Raw genomic sequence first — 27,103 nt, 5'->3', positions numbered from 1 at the left:
AGCATCTTTGCATTCAGTACAGCTAAGGAGTTCATGAAGAGTTAACAGTAATCAGGAAATTCATACCCAGACTGTCTCTTATGCATCTCAGTACCTCAGCATTGATTTAAAAACTGACAGGGAACTTGAACTATCCTTTCACCCTGGAATATAATGCAGGTAGCTGTTACTCCTATTATATATTATAGATATACTTTTGTTAAGAAGTTCAGCCTTCAGCATTTCAGCAGTACACCTTACAGGACCCCTGCCTTTGCCTCTAAATGTTACAAGGCTCTTTGTATATAGCTAAAAAACCAAAAATATTTCACACTACTGATATGTCACCTTTGTTATCTTGCTTATCCTCTTAAACAGAGGATTTAAATTGCTAGCATACCTGAAACCTCATAATACCCAACTGAGAAACAAACAAACCAAAAGATGATTAAAGAAATTAGATTGAAAACATTCTAGAAAGGTCAGAAATGTTTGATCTCTCAAAGCAATCTGAAACAGAGCCCTTCAATCTTCACTCATTTCCTAATAAAACACATGTATTTTCAGATGATGGCAAACATTACCCGCAGGCATTCAAAGCAGTGAGACAGCTGAGCCTGCGAAGTGCAGTAAAATTCAAAGTTCATTGTGAGAGAATGATTCTTTTAGACAGCAGGGATAAAAAAAATTCTCATTACAGACCTGCCTTACCAGATGAACACATTTATCTCATCATAATTATTGGAGAGGAAAATTGGACACTGCATCATATGCACTGGGAGAGAAAGTCATGCAATGAGCAGATCTCAGACAGACTGATCCTGATAAGCTCTTTCAATTACCTATGAGATGATAGGAAGGATGAACAAGAAAGAAAAAAAAAAAAAACAAAAAAAAGAAGTTTGATCTAAGCTAAGGAGGCTTGGTCAACGGAAACGAAAAGAAAGTTGCCGAATCATAAATACTGTTGGTAAGATTAAATATGTACTATGTGCAAACACCAAAAAAATCCTGCATCAGAGCTGCTCTCCCAATTCAGCAAATAATATCTGCACTGCTTGACAATACTAGTTGTCTGCTTAATATTTAATCCAAGCTAAACTCCGACTTCAGTCAAGGAAATAGGCTATTTCTTCAGTGAGGACAGGTGTGCCACACTCTAATCAAGACAATATACTAGGTGTTTGCCTGAATCTGGCTACTAACGATAAAATCCTGATATTAACAATAACAATGGGGAATTTATGTTACTTAACTGGGAGAAGCAATATTTTAAATTAAAAACACAATAGTCTGCTTCCACTAGGAGTATTTGTCAGGACAGATCTTTTACTCTGCAGAGCAGATGAGCTTTGTGCTGCTGGTATAGGCTTTGTATCTTTAAACTAACCATGCTTTCTATCAACTAAAGGGGTGGACAACCAACCATAAAAATAAGAGATTGAGGAAACTTTGGACTAGGAGTGACATTTACAGATTCATTTGGGCAATGGACAGGAGGGCTGTGAAGCAGAATGCTCCAGACAACATATTCCACTCTGGTCATGAAATCAGGCAGCACTGCCCTGAAGAACCATCACAAATACCAAAAATAGCAAGAAAATGGAAGGAGGCCCACCATTTTTTCAGCTGGTCTGGCACTCTTGGAGAATGAAGCTCATTCACACAGCACACTAGAATCACGCAGTACAAATTTTGCAAATATATCACTAATTAACCTCTACCCTGGCCTGAGATAAAGAATAATTCTTGGGAACCACTTTTTCCTTGTTCTAACATGCCCAACCCAGCAGCAAGCTTTGATAGAGCTTGTATGACTGTGCGGCACTGAGAGCAAGCTTATTTCAATGGACCATCAAATACATTCCAAGTGGTAATAATAATTTCTACTCATTAATGCCAGGGTTAAGATCAAGCAGGCAACAAAAGCTGACTGACAGGAGAATGACTCTCTTAGTAGCATTTTGTCCCTGAGGTTTTTTTATGAAGCTTTAATGAAAGCAAGGCATATAGTCCTACACTGTCCTCCCGAGTAAGACACAGCTTTGGTGAAGATCTGAACATCTTACCCTCCTTCTTCTGAATACTTGTGTGCAAATGACAGAATATCTGATGCTCGTCCACTGCCATCACATATCACAACAGGGAGAGGGGGTTCTTCTCGTAGACACTCTAAGACAATGGAGATCACGTTGGGACCCCCTTCCACTATGAGACCAACTACAGGAACACCTTGTCCCAGTCCTGTAAAAACCAGAACAGAAACAAAAAAAGAAGTGTTGTTGAAATTTAGGTTGAGATACCATGAGTGGATGTGATTTCTGTATGTTACAGCATCACTTCAAATCAGAGCAGTTAGGAAAAATGATGGCCATTTCATGGCCAACACCAGGAAAAATGTCCATATGCCATTTCATAACCTCAAAAGGAAAAGAGTAAGATGTCTCTCTGCCCTTGCTTTTGTATCAGATCCATACTGATCATGTATTCACTCAGTGTTGGTGAACTGCTTGTAATGTCTTTTGACAGACACCACGTACAGATAAAACAGCTAACAAGATTCTCCTATTACTTCATTAGCTTCACTGGTACTTGGATGGCTCCCAGCTACTGTGTTTTTGATGTTTTAACTCTTCACTGGTTACCTACAGGAAGTCTTCAGTAAGGTGACATACACCTATGCTTTCTCCTAAGATAAAAAATATGAAATTAGTGTCTTTATCATGAGGCTGAAATGGCTGGCCGATGTAAGAGACGACAGCTGAGCATCCCTTTGCTGTCCCTGCCTCACTGTGATCTCCAGGCATAGGATGACAAAGGGAAGCCCACAGGTCACATGGTCTCAGTAGTAGCCTTGGTCACAAGATACTTGGGGAAATGAAGGACAAAACATTACCTGAAGGCTGACTAATCCCACTATTATAAGCATTTGAATTCAGTTCTTAATCTGTAAAATGACCAGTGCTTTATAAAGAAGATTCACTTTTTTGTACAGCTGAGAACACATGAAAGAGTTCGTTTTTTCAACCTTCATTCCTCTCTGAAGAACAGGAACACCATGCACAATAACAGCAGAAGCTTCCTGACATCCTCCTGTCAGTATATCTCAGCTCTGATAAGGAGGAGTCACAGAGCATGGGCTGGCCTGTGTGTCCATGAAATCCTTAGTGATTCCTGCTGAGGTTTCCAGAAGAGGTACCTGTGCTTGAAGTGATTAAAAAGAAACAAAACAACTCCCTGTATGTTGTTACTAGTAGGTGTAGTGCAGCCCTTCACAGAACTCTTAATTCCTATATGTATTCCCAACATTGTCCTTCTCATGACAAAAATCACCAGACACTACTTAAATGAGACCAAATATCCCCAGCCCCAGTGTTATTAAAAGAAATGATACAGAACCTCTTGTCTCTGAGCCCTGACTTCCTTATCTTCCAAGCCAGTGCTCCCTTTTACAATGTTACAACTCTCCCAGCACTTCTACAGAAGACAAAGATGAAAAAAGCATAGCTAATGTTAGCTATTTCTAATGTCTGTGGGCAACATGGCACGACACTGCCTCCACACTAGAAGGCAAGGGACATCATTTCGTTGAGTTCAGTTTCTTAAGCTTACCGTAGGCAAAAAGCAGTACTTAAAGACTTCCCATAACATTTAGATATCTTGTGTCTGATCTCTAACTGTGCCTTTCGGCTTTACCCGGCACTCTACTTCATTCTTCTGCTCTACCCATAAGAGCACTTACATGCTATTAGAAACTTCTGTGGAGTTCAATGCAATTATCATTCTCAATGTTTGTTTTTTCTTATTTATAGGAGCCTACACAGGTTACAATGGCATCTGGAAGAAGTCGGAAAGGCAACTGGTAGAACTGATGTCTATTCTCCAGTAGCTCTTAATTGAAGTGTTGAGTCAAAGACTATTAACTTTTTTTAGACCATCTTTAATTAGGTTGTTATGGTGTGGGTTTTCTTTAAAGTTGCTGGAAAATCACAGCTACTAACATTTTTTATTTATTTAATCTTTGAAAAAATTTTTTCCACAAAAATGTTAGTGAAAAAATGTCTTTAAAATTTTTTTTCCAAGTAATGAGAAAAAGAATTCTAGAAAGTTCTTTTAGAGAGACTGTAACAACTGGCAGAAATTTTAAAACTGCACAAAACTCTAAATATGAAAGCACTGATGTGAAATTATCTCGATAATGGCTTCATTAAAAATCAAAATCCCAGCTGAGTTTATCTGGAAGATCAAAGAATTTTGAGTGTAATTATTTCAGATGAAACAAATTCATATAAAAGAGAAAATAAGATGTATCACAAACCACTGAGCTGCACAGGATTCCGGTAAACAGGACCTCAAAATCACCCCAAAGTATATTTACTGATGCTTATGAATTCTAGCTAGAAGTGCACAAATTCTTTACATTTTCCTTTCCTTAAATTCTTGCTGCTTTGAAGCTTCTCCTCGCTATTATTTGCCAACTTTTTCCCCTCACTTTATGCAGCCCTTACTTTCCTGCGTCTTCCATGCTGTTAGATGTGGGCTCTTTCACCATTTTATCAGACAACGTATGTTCTAGTTTAATCACACAGTCCTAGTCAAATTCCTGCTAGAAAGAGCTGGAAGAAGCATTTAATTTCAATACCTTGAAGTATTTCAAGCCCTTCTTCCCTCCCTTCCTTTAAGATGTTATGTTTACAGTCTGCCCCACTTTACTTACGTGTGTTGATTTTCTGGAGGGAAATGTGTTTTTCCAACTGGCGTCGTAACTTTACTTCAGCTCCATATTTACCTAGTGTACCATTGTCTGCCAGAATGAAGTGGGTATGGGAACTGTTGAGCACAGAGAGCTTACTTAGAGGGTTTGACATTGTTTGGTAAACCCGTGTTACCTGTGTGTCAAAAGGATAGATGCACCTAAATTAGAACGAAGAACTAAATGTGAACATCCCCCACACTGCCCAACAGAAGCACACGCCTTATGAGGAAACGAATCAACCAGACCTTTATAATCAACAATAGAGGAGAATTAGAAATGGAGCTTGTTTTTACATTCAAAACTTGAACTCTTCACAGCAATGTTTTCTTTGGAGGATGACAGTCACATCTGTGCACTCTCCTGCGTGCTCCCCTAAGCTCATTAATGTACTCTCCTTGATCGCACACTGTGTTACATAATCCTCTTACTGCATTAGAAAATATATTCTCATTTGGAGTTCCTAGTAATTAATATGCCATTGCAGAGTACTCATCTACAATAAATGCCAGTCTTGTACACATAAAGGCCCTTACATGATTTACACGAGTCTCAGCTTGCCATACTGAAGTTAGGACCTAAAACTCTGTCACCACAGAGAGCTGTCTACTATTGAAAGCAATGGAAACCTCACTAGCTCCATATTTACTCTGAGGTCATATATGACAATCTGACAAATATATTTAAACAACAGCTTTTCTTCAAGAAATCATTCCATTTCAGCTCTTAGGCATGCTTTAGAAACAGTGAAAATATTCATACTCCAAAAAGATGAGCAGTGTATTTTGTTACACAGCTGACATTGCTAATTACACAGCAGTTTCCTTGAAGACTTACATCTTTTCCTATCAGATCTTCCTTGTTTTCTACAATGCCCCACGGTGCGATTCCTATGGCACATATTCGTCCTCTGGATTTGGAAGAATGATCTTTCAAGGCATCTCCCACATGACGAATGACACCTGTAGATACAATTAATTTAATTCATTCTTGGTACTTTTGATAGATCACTAAATAACAGAATTTTCTTCTTGTCTCTCATGGAGCTACCTGCTTTTCTCGATTGCTTTCACTACTAAACTGGTAACTCTACTTTATAATAGAACATGCAATGCAGACAAACCCATGCTTTTATTTTGTAATAGTTGCATGTAAATCCTATTGCCTTTTCACATCCTTATTCCAAATTCAGTGAAATCTTTGAAAGACTTAGCCAGTTACTTAACTTGTCACAGTGTACAATTGTCTGGAATTATATTATTCATTGTATACAATGCTAAACACACATTTTTTCACTTAAAAAATATTCTAAATAGCAATCATCACCTTCCCTTAAAGAATTTAGACCTTTGTTGTAAAATTAAAGTCAAAGGAATTAATTCTTATCTTACATAGTTTTCTGAGAAATAACTTGATATTAAGGCTTATTTCAACTAAATAAATATATTGTTATAGAAATATTATAATGAAAGTTTGCATCTGATTGTTTTCTGAAGATCACTCAGAATTGGTATTAACATAGATGAAATGAATTAGAAACCAGCTGGTCTCAAAATGTAGCAATATATAGGGAATCGTCAAAACAGCTATTTTTCAACATGTCTTTCAAATTTTGGGCATCGTATCAGACACCATTTTTTTGACAGAATCCAGGAACAGTGCCAAAAACCTCCTGGTGGTTGCTGTACAACCGATGTTTTAGATATGGTCAAAAAGGAAACACAGAAACATAAAACTGTTTCAGCTGGCCAGGAGACCAGAATAAATTGCAAACAGAAGATTGCAATGTCTTCCAGTAGAGACATTTACAACTGATTTCAGGTCTGTGTTTCAAAATTACTAATTTACATTCGTTCATTTAAGAACAAATACCTTATATAATTACAAGACAGCGGTGAGCATGTGTGGTGGTGGCTGATCCCATGGAGACAGTGACTCAGGGACATGGCATTTAAGGTGGATTATCAACTGATCACTAACTCTCAGAAAGATCACACAGCCTAAAGGCTAACAGTCTGGGGCTGCATGAACAGGGAAGTGTCAAATGGAAGCAGAAAGGCTGTTTTACCTCAGGGATTAAAAACTTCATCAAGCACTGTCTCAAAAATTGCAGCCTTCAACATTCAAGAGGGCCATTAAAAAACTAGAGAGTTCAAAGCAGAGGTGCGATAACGACTGAAGGACTGGAAAACATGCTTAATGTGAGAGTTTTATGGAACTCAGCCTGTGCAGTTTGACAAAAGTGCTGTGTATGAAAACATGCTCAGGAAACATACTTCTAGTAACAGAAAAAACTTTGTACAAAAAAAAAAAAAAGTAAGACGCTAAAGCTAGGCAAATTTGCAGTAGGAGATTTCTTAACTACAAGGATAGCCAACCACTGAAAAAAATGTCTTGTAACTAGTGATAGATTCCTTGCTACTGAAACCAATCTTCTTCAGAGGAAACACTGAGTAATGCAAATCAACATTGACCCGGGAAAATCTTATGGTCTGGGCTGGGCAGGAGATTAACACAAATGATTACAATGCTCCTTTTTTGGTCTAGTGGCCAATGACTCACTCATATAGATTTAAATGTTCTGCCTGTGGGAAAGATTAGTGAATGAACATCATTGAATTCTTAAGTAAACTAAAAGTGCTGGTAATTGCTTACCTGTACTAACACCTCCAGTGAAAATCCAAGCTCCTGTGGTCATGGCAGCCTTTATCAGACCTTTTCCAAATACTTGCTTTAATTTAGGTTGCATTTCAAAGTTCTGGAGGCCTCCATGGACAGAGATTAAGAGTTTGGGCAGTTCCAGTTGCCAGTCTTTCACCATAAGATGCAGCAGAGAATCTGGTTTAGTGTCATATGACACGCGGATATACTGCAAAGAGCAATGTGTAATATTATCGCTCCATCTGCCCTCTAAATTGTCTACTGACTGAGCAAAGAATGCTTATATTAATCCTTCCATCTTAAAGAAAGAGTTTTACAATTTTTAAGCAACACATTATTAAATTTCTTTGCTGCTTATGATTAGAAAAAACAAGTTGAAACCTTTCACTTTGCTATTGAGAATGTACCATTCACTTAATGAATTTTAAAAGCACCACTTTCCTCTCTTCATCTGCAAGACTGACTGCAATCAAGTGATCCTAAGATCTTATTACAAACCTGCATTGTTGGAAGCCACCTATTTAAAAGGACTGGAAAGTGTTTGTTGTTGTTCCTAAAACGTCTGGTTTGACTGCCAAAGAGAAGCAACGACCTTCACAAGAAATAGGAGGATTATGTTACATTTCATCCCATTCACTCTTGATGTACATACTTCTGCCTCTGAAGCAATGATTTACATTCTTCTCAGTTTAGTTCCACCACTGTGACTTCTTTTCAAACTACTAGTCTATCAAAGAAAACTATGAAATAAACTTGTGTTTCTTTCTGCTGTAAAAACAAACCACCACTAACAAAACCCACCAACCTCTCCCATACATTTTGGAAGAGTTTTTGCAGTGTGGTTGTCTCAAGTGGCAGTCTCAGCAGAGAGATAAGAAAACAAATGGACAAAGAAACAAATCCAGGTTTGGATTTGTTCAGAGGGGAGGCAAAACAAAAAGAGATTTTTTGCAGAAGAACTTGCTGTTACTTCTACTGCTGAGAAAACTCAACAACCCATTTTCCAGCTCTGTCAGGCCTCTGTCTTTCAGGAAGGCAAGATTAATTTCTATTTTTGTTAGACTTCAAACCTTAGAAAAAAAAATCTGTATCCATGCTGGGTAATTTGACCCACAAATCTAATAAAAACAGATGGAATCTTCGGCATTAATACATGCAGCTGCCTCCTTAGCTGATATTTACTGACAGTAACTTCAATGAAAGTGTTTCATCAAGATACTGTAAGGTGTTTCCTAAGCAGGTATTACTTTTCTCTTACCTTTTCTCTCTCTTTCTCTTTTTGAGCATCTTGTCCACACTCTTCTGAGACAGCAAAGAGACCTCCTTTGATTTCAATGGATTATGCACTGAGTGAGCTGGAATCCTGACACATACCTATTAAGCTAACACACCAGATGAATACCTTAGAGCAGCCTATGCTCCTTACCATGGCCTTATTTGAATGTCCTCCTCCCTGGAATTCAAGGTTTCCATAGGCATCAGTTGGGTATGTTTGGGTGTGTTTACTGACGGACCATTTCTCTGGCTGAGCTTCCACTTGCTTTGTTTCTTCTCCATTTTTATTAGCTGTTATACTTGAAGGAGGTGGAATATGTTGGTTAATGAGCTGGCCACAGCAGCACCTGTAAGTTAAAATTTGAAGCAACTCTGATTACAGTATCTTCAATATTGGATGGTGATTAAAAAAAAAAAAAAGAATAAATCAGAAATTAGATTTTCAACTGACCATGTCCTGGTCTACATGAATCATAGAAACACCTCTTCTAGGTCTTATCTGTTGTTTGCATGTGTTATTTGCATACACATACATATGCCAGAATTATCACCCCACAGGTGTTTCTTAACAAGCAAAGATTAAAAATTTCACTTCTGTTATACACTGGAAAGCTGTCTAGGCTAAAGGACAGTGAAGGAGGAAGAACGCAGAACAGGAGCAGTGACCATCTGTTTCTTAATCAGAGGTGACAGCTAGCATGTGACATAAACTGTTATATTATCCAAACAAGCTGGACCACAATTTAGCTAGCCCATGCAGTAGCATTAATATTAATATTCAGACTAAGAATTCCAGTCCTCCTGTATAGTATTATCGCTAGTGTCAATGGTACCACTCGGTTCACAGTGCACGTTATTGCACCCTTGCTTTCAGAATTCTGTATGAATTTATGCTCTAGTTTGCAAAGCTAGGAACTAACAGCTCACTGCCTCTCCTGCTGCCCAGCCTTATCATCACATGTCCCATGGCTCTGTACAGATCTGAGTGAAAGCATGTCTTGCAGTTCTGTTTCCCTGCCATCTCCCTTTAAGGGCAGCAAGTAAACTGAGTCTCGGATTCATAGGTCTAAATCCAAAACAAGTCCAGTTCCTTCTGTATTAACCTCTTCTGTTGGCTAAAACAAAAATTTCAAATGTTACCTGCTAATGTCTTTGTTGTTGGCAATTACATAGATGCATTCTCTTTTTGAAAAGGTCTTCTCTATCCAAGCCTTTTGACCCTTAAAAGGGAGAAAAAATAAGAAGAAATATTTCCGTGTGGCAGATATAGTAACATTTGCCTTCTATTTTCAGCTACTGTTTTTGAAAATAATCACTGAATTCATTAAATCACTTTTAAACACCATATACATCTACTCATGAAGCAAGTAGGTGATGTGAGTTTTCCATGACTTGGATAAAATTCAAACCTTGAATGCGTGTAAAAATCTTTATATGCAAAGATTATATGACCTTTATATGGTCTTGAAGTTACAATGTTTATGTGAAGGTCCACCAAAAAATGCAGCTGCTTCTTCCTATTTTAGTAAACAGTAAATGGACTCAAAGTAGTACAGAAAACCAGCATAAATTGTGACATAAATAGATTAATAGTATTTACTCCAAATAATACTTTATTATTGTTCTTTGCATGTAGAAATTGCTTCCCAAAAACTTTCCCTGCTTGATTAACAATCTTCTCAAAATATTTTTTTCCTGTTGTAAATCAAGTTCCAGTCATTCCTGAGGCACCTTACTCTTAACAAGACACGTCTCAGGAGGAAGCATTCCTTAAATTGTAAGAACATTTGACAGAAAAAGTACAAACTCTTCACAGGTATGGTGTATCTGTGAAACAGGAGAAGGAGAACAACCTTGAAGACAAAATAAAATTGTGTTGGCCTATTATACTGCATTTGCAAACCATAAATTTTAAACCATAAATTTAAACCATTTTAAGAACAACGTGTAGGCAAGCTAGAACAAAATCATAGATCTGTGCAATGCGGTTAGAAAGTCTGTTGCAGAAGTGTAGTCCAGTTGAGTTTGGGAACACTGAAGGGAATGAGTTCAAAAATAGCTGCACGCCAGAGTTTCCCACAGTTTCTTACTTGCAGACCCCAGGCCTTCTCTGTCCCTGCAACCATCAATAAGGCAAAGTATCATCATGATTGCAATAATAAACCAACACTTAGTGGTGAATTTTTAAAAGTGAACTCAAAAGCAGCGTTTTAATTTTAAAGGAAGGAAAAATGTTAAAAAACACTCACGATTCGATGACACTGATAACTTTGCCTTGCTGATGAAAGCTGCTTCTTCTGAGTCTGAATTAGGGAATTGTGTCTTAATTCATTTTTCAAGTAGCAAGCAAATGTCATATGTTTTGCTTTAGTTTCCTCTGTAGAAGTGAAATGAAATTTTTGCAGAGACAAAAGCTAAAAACGACACAAGAACTTTCAGGGTGCCTTCAACAAAAAATAAATGGCCTTTTGTAGAGAAAGAACTAAAAACCTTGCCGATTTCCTGATTTTAAAAAGTCAACTGCAGATTTCTGTCAGATGAATACTCTGTCAGCCTGTCTGGTAATAGCTTCGAGACTGGACTAGCCCCCTAAGAGCTGCAGAGTCTACAGCACGATGAATAGAGGGTGTGGTAGCTCATCTTTTTTTCTTGTGTGAGGCAAGAGCTGTCTCTGAAGTTCCTTTGTTTGTTGACTTGTTAGTTCCTGTCTGGCTTCTTCGTTTCCTCCATTATGTCTGAAATAATGGGAGACTACTTGAAGTTCCGTCACTGCAAATAATTGCAAGTAAATTGCAAACCCAAGCTTTTACTTCATGAGAAAGCTGTCCATAATCTGTCCAGGTATGTAGACATTTGCCTCTTTCAGGTGCCTCTGAGCCAGAATGCTTTGACAGTCTGGGGTCTGGGAGATCCTGAACTTCTGCTCTCCACCCCGACACACTTACTGATTTACCAAGGCAGAACCACCTCATTTCATTTTAAAAGTTGTTGTTCGGGAGCTCATAGCACCACAGAGCGAGAAAGAGTTAAGAACTCATTAGACAAAACTTCATGTAGCTTACAAAGTTCCTTACTTCCTGAATGACAAGGCATATATTTCAGGCATTTAGCATAAAGAGCTTGATTATATAGCAAATTTTGAAGGAAGAGAGTATTAAATTTAATATCTAAAGTCTGTGTGACTTGGTCAGCTTCTCTGTCTTGTCTCCATACATTCATTCTTCAAATGAACCTAAAAAGCCTTTGTTCCCCAAAATATTTAAATGGTTCTTTTTATACACTTTCTGGCAAGGCTTTTACAAGATGACAAGTTCTAGCAATAGTATTATTAGAAATAGAACTCAGAAAATGTTTTAGTTTTATAACATCAGAGTCTAGTTATTGAGGTGCAGTTCTAGAAAAGTACAGTACAGAAGAAAACACTCAAGACAGAGATCCATGAGACTCTGTGGTATGCAGAGGTGGGTGGTTACATCAAACAAATACCATTTACTTGTTCAGAACCAGATTTTGCTAATTCACAGGTGTTTAGGCTGTTCAAAATATTCAGAGTGCCAAAAATAGTCTATTTGATTGGAATTACTCTAGTTTTTAAAAATTAATCCAAAACCACACAGTGTCCAAATTCACTCCTGTTTTACAACTGTGTCCAATGTTGTTACTTGTGCTTATACACACCATACTAGCTTGTGACCTTTAATGTTATAAAATGAGCTTAACAGGAACCTGTTACAGAGGTTACATCATTTATCTACTTTTAAAATGATATATTTTAATTTTTAATTAGTTTTAAATTCATTTAGGCTTTATTATTATTTTATATGTTTTATACATATTCATTTTTTTCCCAAAGTAAGATTTTAGACTTCTGTCTGGTCTCTGATAACTCCTTGACTGAGTGACACAAATGCCCAACTCAATCCCACAGTGCAGGAAACACTCTTCAAAATATAAATGGCAACAGATGCTGCACATTTAACTGTTCTGTAGAGAATACTGGAAAATGCAAGCTAGAAATACCAAAACAGCTTGGATTTCTACACCATGTCATTGAGTACTGCTTTATTTCTCGTAGCTTATACCAAAGAACAGTTTCTTTTGCTATTTTGTATGTTTCATGTATAAACAGTTAATTAACCACTGGATTAAGTCACAGACTTAGTATCTGTGTTTGGAAGGAAGCTTTTGTTTCTTGGTATCTAAAATGAGCTCCACAATACAGCTGAGCTCTCAGCTGTGCAGTCGTTCTTAAAACCCCTCTGACAGGAGGTCTATTATCTACTGCTACATTGAAAAAAACCTTACATACTCACACCTAAAAACTCTGTTAGAAATCAACCACTATAGGCACTACAGTTGGACGACACATTATGCTCTACCGGCTTATTTTTCTGCGCTAATGAGAGGAAGGCAAAAGCAGGCATTACAGACCAGGGAAATAAAACCTCAGCACATTTGGTCAGCCTTTGAAGTTTCACTGCTTTTGTCTATTTAATCTGCTTAACCAAAGCTCCATTATAATCCAGTGCAAATACTTGAGCAGAAACATTTGCTGCCAGAAAACAGGCACTTTCCCTACTTATTTTATACAGATTCTGTACATTTCTCTCTCCAGTTTGAAATTTATTTGGTTTCTTGAGGAAAAATATAAGTATGCATACTGCCTCTTGTGAGTTTGTAAAAAGTAAGCACTTTTTAACAGCCTTGGAATGGATGAATTGTCAAAGGACTATGACAGATCAGCTACAGTTTTCAGACTCACAGCCAGTGAAAGCATTAGGCTGACAGGCAAATAGTTGCTGCCAGCAAGATTACGGCACTAAAACACACTGCACATTTTCCATTCAACTCTAAGAAACACAGAAAAAAGCAAGATCCCAACTTGTTGATAGTAGTGAAGTTTGAACCCGCTTATTATTGCAAATTCTTAATGTACTAATCAGAATCTGATTTTGAAAAAACACATTTCAGATGTTCAGTGGCATGTTTGTTCTCCTTTATGAAAACTGACAACAGGTCTCCTAAACTATGATAAAAACAAAAGAAAACTACTGTTAATTCTTGGTATTCAGCCTAGAAATCAATATGTTGCTGAGAAATAGTATTAATACTGGGTTTATGTTATTCCACGGTATGGATTTGTTAGATCTCTGGCATTAAAGAAGGTATCCTGCTGCCGAAGGTCCTCCTACAGACAAGAATGGAAATCAGTGTTGCTGGTTTGTAAATCATGAGTTAACAACACCAAGACCCTAAACAAACAGTCATCTTTCTAATATAGCCATTAATAAACACAAGAACTAGTTGTACAAAGACCAGTTGTCCTTTGACTATCACAAGCAAACTACACTATTTGCCGAGAAATGTGCATATCTAGGGCTGCAGACATGCAGTAACTGAAGAGAAAATTTTCTCTCACCACAAGATAATTTCAGTTTGCTGCTAAATTAACATTAAATTTTATGTATTTCATTTCATATATAACCAACCATTCAATGAACAAGTACTGGGCCTGAATTTCAGGCTGTACCAAAACAGAGCCTGCATCCCTCTTTCACTGCAGCTTCACGCAAGGGCAGCAGGTGGACACTGGACCAATACACCTCTGGTGAAAAGCCAGGGTGGGAATCAACACAGGTGAGCAAAGCCACTGGAAACATCATACTGCAAACTCTTATACACTATTGTGCCACTGGAAGCTGTGAATTTCAGTTGTCATATACCTCTGCAGGAGAGCAGTGGTATTTAGTATCTGTGAAAGGTCATAATGATAAAACTACCACCAAAGGAAGTAAAAGAATTTGGGGGGTGACAAAGGAGGGCAGGGATGAGAGTCGTAGTGTCATTGGAGCATATCCAAAGCCCAAACTCAGCCAGACCTAAAGCCAATGTAGTCAGCTCTCTCAACTGCCATGATCTCCAAAGAGAGATGCTCCATGCAACTGGGACACATGTCTCTGCTGGACGGCTTAGCATGCTTGACTTGCTCACAGGACAGGATGGGGCTTTGGCCTTATCTTGCAACTAGAAAGCACCCATTGTAGGACAGCTCTTTGGCACCTGGAGCCCTACGAAAGAGCACACGCTCCCCAGCTGCTGAGCTCCAGTGAGGCTTTGCCTGTACCAGGCACAGCTGGTCAGCAGACAAGTGGGCATAAAAACAGCAGTGTTTGGTGCATGAAGCCAGGTACAGGGATCAGGCTCAGCAGACAGTGCCTGGCACACAGATGCAATGGGGGAGTAGGCACGGGACCAAATGAATGTATGCCATGCATAATACAGGGCTTGACAAAGCTGTTCAGGCTAAATCAAGCACAGAATAATACAAAAATGGAGTTGGCTGGGCAGCAGGCCTCACATCTATGGAATAATACAAATTACTTTCACCAACATCTTGTTAAGATGTGGATTGATTATTGTAATTTATGGAAACAGTCAGCTGTAACTCTGTTCACACCATCTTACCAACATTTCTTGGTAATGCTCCTTTAGCTTGCGGTATGCTGCAAAAGGTGCTATCGCCGGGGAAGTCAAATCTCAACTGTGTTATACACAATTACTTAATCAGAATGCTCTACAGAATTAAACTGGGATATTTATGCCAGATTTGAGCAAAGAGATCTTTGCTTTGATGAGATTGTGAGAGAAAGACGTGATCTGGAGGTGGAACACCTCACCGTGTAAACAAGCGCACAGACTTTTGTAAATGCCATGTAGGTAATCGCATTCGGTTGCTGTTACTTGAGAGAAAACAAGTAAGAACTCTGCCCAATAAACAACTGGCAGAAATAAGAAAACAAATCATTTTATCAGCAGAATCCCTGATATCTAGAACTCAAAAACAGATACTAGAAAGATTTCTATTTTGTGCTGCCTTCAAATGCGACATCCCAATTACGCTATCCATCATGCTGCTTCACTTTGAAGGAAGAGTTTTTCCAAGTGCCCAACTAATCAATCATTCAGGTGATTAGTTCTACCCAGAACAACTGTGCTCCCAATAATAGTGTTCTTGCTTGGAGAAAAATACTCCAAAGTACGTAACAAATGTCAATAGCCAATTTTGTAGCCACTCATGAACTGGTAAGATTTTACTGAAACATTGTTCATTGCTAAGAAATACCAGGCACAAAACCATAATGCTATTTTAAATTTGTGTTATGTCACTAGGGAGCCAGAGCCATGAACAATGTCCCCAACTACAGAACACAGTGACAGCTTGTGAATCTAAAATTTCCAAACCCTTAGTCTGCATGGGTTACATCAAAGAACAGTTTTGGCAATTGTTAGAATATGAAGTACAAAACTATTCAACAGAAAGGGGATCTCTTATATTGTTTGCTAATAAGTATAGCATCAAGAAGTTGTAAGATTTTTTCAAATACAAGATTATTTCCTCAAGACAATTTTTATTCTCATCCCACTGTATTTTTCATATGGTTCTATTTGAACCCATGCTCTTGTAGCAACCGTGTCAGGGAACCATTTGCTCTGTGGTTGAGACTAGCACACAAACAGGCAGGATGGCAGAGACGGTAAGCAATGTTGTTATTTCAAATTGAGGCCAGACATCACTCCTGCTGATGATGTGGAAACTCTAAGTAGTGCTACACTGCACACAGAGCTGTAATGAGCTTTCATGCCTTCATTATGTTGTGTGTTGCTGGCCTGCTGGTGAGGCACACAGCAAACATCTGCTGAAATGAGATGAATAATTTTCTCTCCACATTCACTAACTTAGGGACACAGTCTACAAAAGGAAGTAACATGATCTCTTTTCAAAGTTAACACAATTGTGCTGCATCTCTTAGAGATACACTGCTCTCCCCCAGAGCCTTAGAGATGTTCACATCAACACGACAGCAGACCTGGCTTGCTCTGACATGGTTGGATGTACCCAGCTCCAGCACAAAGTCCATGGAGGCACATTAGTAAAGTGTGTTGGATGAGCTCAGACACCCTACTGAGAGGCAGGCACAGCTGCTTGGGCACAGCTCAGCATTAATGTAACTATGCACTAACACAACTAAAATAAAGCAACTAAACAGCCATTTAGAGCATACTGCAGGACAGCTTGCTCAGTGCTTGCCTGCAGAGAACATACTTTGTGTAGTTGCACAATGGAGAATTTTTTTTTTGCATGGAACACACAGAAACTCAGTGACCAGGTTACACACCACATCTACCACACTTTAAGGTAACAAAAGTCATTCCTGAAACAGCTCAGTCCCATCCCTTACTGTATCAAATTTCAGGGAAGAGATTTTCTAAGAAATGTTAACAATAATGTATAATCTCCATTTGTTACCTATTCCAGTTCTGTTATTACCTTGCCAAATCCTCCTCTCGCCTTCAGCCCTTCTGTTCTAGATGCTAGGGAGATGAGGAACACAAATATATCTCTGTACTTAGCCTCCTTTCTGAGATCTGTTTTGGATTTTTTTCCCCCAAAAAATCTTCAGTCTGCACATGCTCCATATAGCCAGTTTTACTCCAAGATCTTAATGAGTGGCAGAGTTATAGCAAACACAAGCCAAGACGTTAGGATGGGAGGTGTTGAAAAACTTTATCTATGGGTAGTGAAGCCACCCCTGCCTACAAATAACCATTCTCAAGAGGCCCAGTATAGCAGAGTGGATGAGCAGGGATAAATAGCAAGCAGCCTCTAACATGATGCTAGCAAAGTAGCCTGGTAATTACTAATTTCTTCTATGAGATAATTTGCTAATAATTCTTATTTGAAGATATAAGATGGCCCTGGTATCTAGCTCTGACAAGGCTCAGGAATTATTTTTGCACTGTAACAATTACCTGCCCTTTCTATCATTAAGAGTCTCTGCTAGATATGGTTTTAAAGGAAGCCAGGATGCTTCCAGATTATATGCATGTGTGATATTTCTCTTAAACTACTCTTAACTATGAGCTTTTAATACAGGCTATTCTGACCCGAAATAGAAAAATGCTACTACAGTGAAAACCCATGTGATTCAACACCCTCAACAGAAGATCTTCCTTTGTGAAATTCATCAATACTTATGAAATCATAACCAACACAACAAGGTACTTCCCTCATTACAAAATTAAGCCTATGAATAGTTCTAACTAAAACTACCCACATGCTTAATTCTCCTGGTTATTTGCATTTTAGAAAATGGTGTCAAGAGATGTTAATTATGCATGCAAAAAAAGACTAACCTGCACTTAATGAAGCAGACGCAAAAACCATTGAATTGGACTAGAATATTGCTTCTATCTGAGAGAGATCTGGGTCATCCAAGTTCACATTATGAAGAATAATGGCTATTAGAGTAGAAATTATCAAAAATATGCTGTTTGGAAAAGGAGTTAAAAATATAAGCACTCGTTTGATGTAACAAGTTACAAGTTACTACTTCAGAGATAACTTCTATAAAACTTCTGATAAGCCAGTTAAACATGCTGATTTTTCATCCATGATGTAATAGTATGGTTTGAGACCTTATAATAATTTTACTTTAAGGAACAGGGCAAACCATGAATGAAAAGCATTTTAAGAGAATGACTAAATGTTGTGTGAGATATTACTTATCTATGAGAGTTTGTTCTAAATGTACAGTTCTAATTTGTACTACTTGAAGTTCAGAGTGCACTAAACAGGTAGGCTTGGAGAATTTAGTATATTGACATTTTCAAAATGTGGTGAAAGCAAGCCACTATTTAAGGCATACTGCTAGGCATGTTAATAAAACACACTTTAAAATTACTACAAAGTAGAATTTCTATATTCACAATATAATGCCATATATGCATATCTCAGAATTCTCTAAAATCTGGAGATGCTGAACAAATACATATTTTGAGAAAAGATAACATAAATATTTTCTTCTCTCTTTGACTTTCTGTAAATGTGCACTCTTTTTGCAAATATATATGTAAAATACTAGTTAGCCAATCTGACTCTTAAGAAATTAACATCACTTTGCAGTACATAGAGTTTTCCTGAAAGCAAGATTCTCCAAGTAGAATTCTGTTAAATAGTTTGAGCGGTTGAAAATTTGCAGCTTGCTGTGGCTAATTTTACACTCAGCAAAGCAATTATTTTCCAGGCATTAGCTAATACATAAGCTTTAACAGAATATGCCACAATCAGCCACATTTTATACCCTGCTGCTTTCTGTCATTTTCAAAAAAAAAAAGAATTTCCAGCTGATTTTAACTGTTGGGCTGCAGGGTCTGCACAAAATTATACCTTATAATCTTTTAGAAATCGTTATGAAAGCATTGGAACTCAAGGGTTAAATTATTTCCTGGAGACACTAAATATTATTAAAACATTTATTAAAACATCGTATTATATATACTTGAGAGTTGCCAACGTTTATTGGAAACTTCTGAAAACTTCAGTACTTCAGGACTGACATAATTAAAAGGGTGATGGCAATGGGAAATTTCAAATGAGTTTATAGATAAAAACAGTTTTCAGAAAATTTTGTCAATCTTCTTTTCAGTCCTTATGCATATAAAACCCTTGAAGCTGTGAGTGAAAAGAATTAATAAGTGCCACAGAACCAGAAAACAGTATCTCCAGCAATGTTCCTGGACTTTTTTTCCATGGTGTGCAACACATTGTTCTCTAAAAAGAGAGAAGAATACATCTAACTTCAACAGATCATAATACAGTCCAGGAAACAGCACACAGGAAATACTCTGCCTATACTGATATACAGTATAATTTACAGTTGTCAAATATTATCTATAACTCATTAACATATTTGGCTTTAAAATGTTAGCTGCAGTCTACCGTTTGAATTAAAATGGTAGTGGGGAAAAATTATTAAGAAAGGTTTCAGTTTACTGGATTTAATCCGTTATCAAAAATGGGGATGAAAAATTTTAAAGCCTGAATTAGGGGAGTTAAGGGAGACTTGAACAGGCCAGAAGCTGTGTTCATGGCTGTCTCTGGCTTGGTAGGGGAGTACAAGGATATGCCCTCTTGGAGCTACTGTTACTCTGAGATGTCCCTCCTCAAGACCCCACCCGCACTACAGCAGAAGGTGTAGGAATGACAGAAGAGTGGAAGGGAGCATCATTCTTTGGAATTGTGATTTGAAGAGCTAGAGGGTAGGTAACAAAGGCCAAAACTGAGCTTCCTTGGCTTCCCAATCATTTGAAAGATTGGTACATGAATACTCAGGGATCACATGTAGGTTGGATCTTGGTGAGGGAGTTCTCTCATCTCAGAGCCCAATATGCTTTATGGCAGAAATGCATTACTTCAAATGACAACAGCAGCATTGTTGATATAAATGGGATGGGGGCTGCTGATGTTTGTTGTAAGTCTTTCACTGGGGAAACCCCCTTTATTGGCAACCCTCACTGGGGTAAGGAAAATCACCATAAATTATGCCCCTTTCTGTTCTAAGACTTCTATAATACCTCACCTACTATCAGACCTTGATAAACTCAATTGGAAACAAACACACACAGAAAGAGGCTTGCTTATCAGAAGGCTTGTTGCCAAAAGCGAAATTCGGAAAGTATTACTCGCTAATTTTGAAAACTGAAAACAACCCCAAAACAAAGCAAAGTCCCAACCTGCAGAACAAAAAAAACCCCTCAGAACTCCATCCCCATTTACTGCAGAGGTAGCTCTAAACTAGCGTTCAAATGTGTAAGATATATTTTCACCTAATCTCTCTTTGCCAGCATTTCTACATCTTATTATAGTCGTACCCAAGCAATGTTCTAATTTTTGAAATGTTTCAAGACACATTTTTGGACTTGAAAACTCATTTTGTCTTCTTGCAATTAGTACCTCAGGTTTCCCGTCTTTCAAAATAAATGAGAAATCTAGAAAGTAGTCTAATCAGAATACTGTAATTTTAACTGAATTATCTTTCTCCAATCAATCGTAGGTCACTATACAGCTCTTCAGCGCAAATTTCAATTATGCGTATCGATGCTAAAAAAGGTAGCAAACCAGAAGATGATCAGGAATGAAACAAAAAATAATTTAAAATCATGTCCTACCTGCTTGTCACTGGAAGTGTTTCAGAGTTTGGAAAGATGAATTACATCTAGAATAAATAAATTGCATTTAACTCTGAGCTTCTGTCCCATCTGTTTATTGTTCAGACTTCTCATTCATCTTACTGTTAGGACTTTTCAGTCTCTCTGAAGTTCATGAGAATTCCCAAGGAGATGGGTTTCCACCACTTTAAGAAGAGAATCTCATATGATAAGCATGTGAGCAGCTTCTTTGTTCAAACCAATCTCATGACTCCCTTTGAAGGTAATCCTTTAGAAGTCTCATGACCCATCTCCCTGCCCAGAGGGTATTTTCATCTCATGGTGGAACAAGGCACAACAAATCTACTTTGATAGTGCCCAAATCTCCAATTTGTTAAACCTCCTTTCCTCTCTTCAAACAGTGGATGTACTTGCTGTAAAAGTGCCGGCACTGCAGAAAGGCTAAAGCAGGAGCTGAAACTTTTAATTTGAAGTATCCCCTCCCTTCTGCTAAAATATCAACGTTATTTGCATAATTGAGACAATTGGACATAATAGTCCTTTCAGGGGTCCTCATTAGATGTACAGCTCTACATTCTTTGAAAAGAAGAAAAAAGGAGGTCATACAGCATTAATTATATCTAATCCTTTTTAGAACAATTTGAAGTTGGGCAAAATGCTGTACTAAAACAGCTGAAGTTGTAAATAAGACATTCATTTTGTAACTTTACATATCACATGCATTTTCATACCCTGTTGCTTTTGTCAATTTAATTTATTCCTTTTCTGCAAAGGGCTTCTTTTGCATCTTTTCATACTTTAAAATTACCAATACCAAAGGACACAGTATGTTGCAGGCAGTTCTTTTTTCTGCTCTAACTTTGAAATACCTACCTTGTCTTGCTGTGCCAGGTGCCAACATAACACAATAGATGACATCTAGAATCACATCTAAGGATCACACTACCTAGAGCTAAAGATAGCCTAACTCCCTGCTTCTGCAGCACTGCACTGTGCAGGCAAGTAGCCTGCTAGACTCTAATCTTGTTTCACTGTTCCTGTATCTGATCTCCAATGTATTGAACATATACCCATTTGTGATTGGCAAAGAAATACTTTACAGACATCATTTCAACTTCTGTCCAGCCCTAAATGCCAAAGCATGCAGCTGAAATAGCTTTGTTTTAGAACCAGACCCTGCTCTTCTTAATGAGACAAAGTTCCTGCTGACTTCATGAGAAACAGCAATGGGTTATGGAAGAATTAGACATGCCTCTGGAAAACTACAATGCCAAACAAGTTTTGGACTTTGTTTCTGTTTGAGGAAATGGTAAATTTTGAAGCAAGCAAGATACTAGTAAGTGAGCACAAAGTCAAAGAAAAGTAAGCAACTATGTCAGTTGTGGGGCACAGCACTCTGTTAATAATGGAAATACAGAGCATTCCTTCATGTAGCGAATTTTTTACTTGAAGCCTTCATCCAAAGTTCACTAAATTTAATGAGAGACTTTCTATCTACTGTATTCAACAGACACTGAAACATATCACAGGTGTACTCCGCAGTTGCATAAATTTCTTTTTCTGTGCTTTCAAAATCATGTTGCTAGTTCTGACCTCTGAAATCACATCAAGCTTAAGTTCCAGTTGTTGCAGAAGCTGTCTGATATCCTGTTCAAGCAAAGGGATTGTCTCAAAGCCACTACCCACCATTCTTGAAAGCTGAGCATAGAAATGGAGGACATACGATAAAGTCAACAGATGTTTCTTTTTCCAGTGAAAACCAGATTTCTGACATAGTGGCCTTTATGGATGCCTCTGCTGTCTGGAACATGGTGTACTCTGTGAGCTAGAAGAGATAGACCTATTGGACAAACTGCAAGAAATATTATCAAATACGTAAGCCAGAAAATGTATTTTTTTAAAAAAAGTGATTTGGGCACTTAACTCCCTTCTGAAAATGGAACTCAGACATGCAGTGTGGTACGTTTCCCTGGATAGGTTCTCTACAGCAACATAAGTTAAAAAGGAATTAATTCCTTTTTGCTCATGAATGAGTTTTCCTTGGCCATCCATTATGCAAGAATGCAGGTTGTATCTACAGTACCTGCATTTGGAAGACAGGATACAGTTTAGGAATCAATATTGGGAACATCATGCCTCTGTGTTTTGTTCTTCCATTTGTTAGCTCAAACTGCGATGATAGAAATGTACACCTGAGATAGAACAGTATTTTTTAAAATCAAATGCAAATTTTTCTCACTCTTCCCTTAACGGAAATTTCATAGGCATGCAAGTCTGCCAGCATATTCCTTCTACAACACCGTAACTGCTCTGGCACCTCAGTTTAAGTAATGAGACTGATGAAAGATAACCAAGCCATGTGCATCTACCCAAAAGGAAAAAAATTGTAGCTGTCAAAGTGTTCTGTTTAAGGTGACTGAGATCAAAGCCCCCCTCTACAAGCAGTAAGAACATTTTCCTCACTTGCTATTGCAAATAAAGAACAAGTTTTGAAAATTTTGAAAACCACAAATTTCAGACTGGGTGTTTTAAGCAAAGCCAAAGTTTGTCAGGATGCCTACACTCCAATGAGAATGTTCTGAATAGTAGTTCAGATATCAGAAGATAGCATTCTATATATATAAAAATATAATAACAATGATAATGATAATAGTAATGTAGGAATTAAATAGCATGTTTTGAGGGTGGGGTGGGGCAGGAAACAGCCTTGTAAAAAGCAAAGGGACTTACACACATTGTGTGTAAAATAAACTTTAACCAAGTTGGCTAAAAACCTAATAAACATGCACTTCTGTTGTCAAGGGCAAACAACCTACTGTCTGCTGTGCTTACTGTCTGAAATGCCTATGACAAAATTCTGCATGGTAAGAGGAAGAAATCACTGGCATTTAATGCCAAATATATAATTCTGTCAAGTTCAGCCAAAGTGCTCATTCAGAGTTCAAAGGAATAACACACATGAGTGAAAAAAATTACATTCTCAGAGAAAATGCCACCACACAAAAGATAGTTTTCATGGATGTCTGCACTCATACTATGGGAAGGCTCACAGCACTTGGAGTTTGTTTTGTGACATGGCTTGATATAAATGAACTGTGAAGGAAAGGGATAAAGATATGCATCTCTCTGCTGCCCTCACCATGACTGTCTCAGAAAAAAAATTCCCTTGGTTTCCAATGGTACTCAGTACTTGCATGCTTTCAGGGAGTAAGCAGGAATGAAGAACTGATGAATTTGGTTTTATCAAGTTAAACAATATCTTCACATACAATATAGAGGCATTAGTCCATGCCAAAAAAAGCTTTATTTACATACCTCACTGTCAACACATGCCCTTATTACTCCCACCGCCAAAATAAAATACACTCACTTCACTGATAGCAAACAACTTCTTTCTCTTCAAAAAGTAACATGTTCTTATGCTTTTATTACAACTGCTGCAAATCTAATACCTGGGTAATGAGTTATATTTATGTATGATAATTGGAAACTCAGTAAATATAACTTTTTCCAAGTGATAAGTTTTCACTGGCATGTTTGATAGCTCACTTACTGAATGCAGCTAATAGCCTTTTCTTAACAAAAAGATAAAATACATTACATTCTGATCCGATCTGATGCATTTCCTCGTCTCTCCCAAATGTGTCTATATCAGTGAAATCAATACAAAGACAGACAACATATAATTTCTTTTCAGATACTTACTGGTTTTGAAACTACTCCCCTAATAAAAGCAAATTAATTTGCCCAGTAGAAAGGAAATATTTCCCCTTCATTTTCTTCTTCTGCACTGTTTATGTAGCATTCTCTAAGATTTAGCAAGCCAATGTCATGTAGAGCCTAGTGCATTCATATATCAAAAGTAAAATTTATGGATAGCAAATGTGGGAGCTGAACCATGAAATGACAAAATGCAGTGCAAAAAGATGCAATATTTTAGGTTTTTTCTCCAAAACTACAAGTAAAATTGTACATGAGTAAGAACTGAGCTAGACTACATGTAAGATGTCTAGGGAATATACCGTAATCTTCCTCACAGTCGTTATCAGACCAAATCCAAATTTGAAATGTCCCAGTAACTATAAATGGGAATGTCATAAAGAAATGAACAATCATTACAATGTGATGTAATTAAGAAAATGTGGAAGAAGGGGTGGTGGGGGAACCACAAAAACCAGTACCAAAATCCCCTTGGGACCTGAGTTTCAGCATTTGAGAGGAACCGAATGCTACTTACAAGCCAAGCCTGTTATCACATAACCAAGACAAACTGCAGCTCAAAGAATCACTTATTTTTTCATAGCTGTATTAAATCTTGAACCAATGACTAGGACTTCACAGAATGCAACACTACTGAGCTGCTGAAACTTGTGATGAGCATTAATACAGATGTCACGGATATGGATGTCAAAACAGATAAGAAATGACGCGACAGCATCTGCCTGTGAGGAAAAATAAGCTAGCCGAGACTCAGTCAGGAATGGCTAAAGATGAAAGGCTGGATTGCTTATGACAAGCTTGTTCTCATGAAAGTGGAATAGCGTTATTTATGCATAACCATCCAAATAATACTGTTTTGTAGCAGCAAAATTCATGACCATTCACTGCAATGCTTTGATTGGCCACAGACTGAATGCGTGAACTAGATTCAAAGTATCTCTGCCTCTGGTTATTCTCTTTTTTGCTTGGAGGTAGCAGTTAGCATTTGGTCCAGATATATATGTACCTGAGCACAAATGAAACGCTTACATGAAATGATTTGGTAAGCTCAAACAAAGCACTGAAGTCAGTGACAAAACACCCAAGGCAGAACCACATTCGCACCAAAAGCGACTATAATTTTTGTTCCGGAGTCTTTTCCCCTTCCGAGCCCAAGGTCTCATTGCAACACAGAACGTGCTGGTGAGGTGGCTGCGGTACAGAGAAGGTAGGGCTCTCACCTACTTTACTGCACTGTGGGCTAAAACAAAGCACTGACTGTAACCTCTAGAGCTCCAATAAAACCTGGAGTTGCTTTTTGGGTTTTATGAACTCAAAGAAGAAATAGTTTGATAACAATTGATAACAAAATGATCATAAATCCTCTTACTACCAGTGAAGAATTACCCAGGCATTCTAGGTGTTGAACAGCTAATATAAACAACAACTCAAAAGCCTTAAAGTACAATTAGCAGTATAGTCCATGAACAGAAGTGGTGAGAAATGGCTTAGTTCCCCATCTGATTCCTATAAAGTAAGCTACATTTATTGAAATGTGATAATCTCTGCACAAAATGGGTTTGGAAGTTCAATGGAATTATCTGTCTAGTTTGAAGTACAGGCTATTATCCCCAGCAAATTTATTATGACCTTAAGTAGGATCTGATGAAACCGTCCAGTGCAGCAGCAGTAAAAAATACATTCCTCTCGCTCCCTCCTTTGTATAAAAATTCCCAATCTGCAATCCACTGAAAACACTGAGTTCCTGTAAAAAAATATATTGCTTCTTACACAGGGAATGAGTGCTTTTAGGTGGACAGGATTGTAAAATATATGTGATGGTTTCTTTCAACTTTGGTATGTTATCACTGCAGTTCTTCTCTGGATGATATACATGTCACTAAGTAAAGTAATTGCCTTTACTGCCCAGGTTCATCTCTGAACTCATCTGCAGCATTCCTCTAGTTCTGTCAAGTGGTTAGAATTTGAAAGAGTATTTTTAAAACAGAACAGAGGAAAATCAACACAGCTTTTTTTAATCTGGTGCTAATGCAAGAAAGGCTGTTCCATCCTGTGAGAAGTGCGAGGGAAATCAGTTATTTTTGGCAAGATTTCACCTACTGATAAGTGTTTTTGTAATTCAGTCAAGTGCCATAAGTACTACTCCTCCCTCATGGAAACGCTTTTAAACTTCACATAGCAACAGTGGCAATTGTATGTTTCATAATTCTCCCTCCCTCATTTTCTCTGTGTTTGAAGAGGCTTTGTACAGAAAAAACAGCAACGAACTGTGTGTTCTGCTTCAGCACAACTGACATCAAAGATGAGCTGTAACAAAGAAGAAGAAAGTGCTGATCGCTCAGAGCAGCAACATACCAATACCACCCATGCCACCCCCTCCACAGGGAAATGAGCGCTTGATTCCTCTCCTATCTGGACTGCTCACATCTAGGCTTTAACACAAGGGCATTTGCTTAAATCATGGAACATTTGAATAGAAATCTACTGTCATAAATGCAGGTCCTGCTGATCAATACATGGGTTAAGATAAATTAAAATCACAGCAAGTTGCTGAAACAGTATGAGGCACTGCAGCTTTCAGCTTTGTCAAGCACATTATGTTCCCCCCAGTAATTAAAACAGAAATGCCAGCAAGCAGCAAATACTCTTGTTAGAGAGATTCTGAAGTTATTAATTCTTCTAAGAATTATTTGGGTGGGGGGGGGG

At 37.8% G+C, this 27,103-nt stretch overlaps 1 protein-coding gene across 10 annotated transcripts in view; it reads right to left on the bottom strand.

The window, feature by feature from the left end:
- Positions 1–27,103, bottom strand: part of TRPM1 (transient receptor potential cation channel subfamily M member 1) — a 110,179-nt gene that overhangs the window by 39,193 nt on the left and 43,883 nt on the right. For 9 of the 10 annotated variants that reach the window (XM_074880300.1, XM_074880291.1, XM_074880293.1 and 6 more), the window contains 6 exons: positions 9,809–9,888; positions 8,820–9,015; positions 7,388–7,601; positions 5,570–5,694; positions 4,697–4,868; positions 2,049–2,223 (listed from right to left, as the gene is read on the bottom strand). In XM_074880300.1, coding sequence (XP_074736401.1) covers positions 2,049–2,223; positions 4,697–4,868; positions 5,570–5,694; positions 7,388–7,601; positions 8,820–9,015; positions 9,809–9,888 — 962 coding nt within the window. Of the gene's footprint in view, positions 1–2,048; positions 2,224–4,696; positions 4,869–5,569; positions 5,695–7,387; positions 7,602–8,819; positions 9,016–9,808; positions 9,889–20,677; positions 20,845–27,103 lie in introns of those variants that run through there. The other variant, XM_074880301.1, reaches the window with a different exon arrangement.

Source organism: Strix uralensis, chromosome 11 (assembly GCF_047716275.1).
Source record: "Strix uralensis isolate ZFMK-TIS-50842 chromosome 11, bStrUra1, whole genome shotgun sequence".
Taxonomy (NCBI): domain Eukaryota; kingdom Metazoa; phylum Chordata; class Aves; order Strigiformes; family Strigidae; genus Strix; species Strix uralensis.
This window is presented reverse-complemented; position numbering and strand designations above follow the sequence as displayed.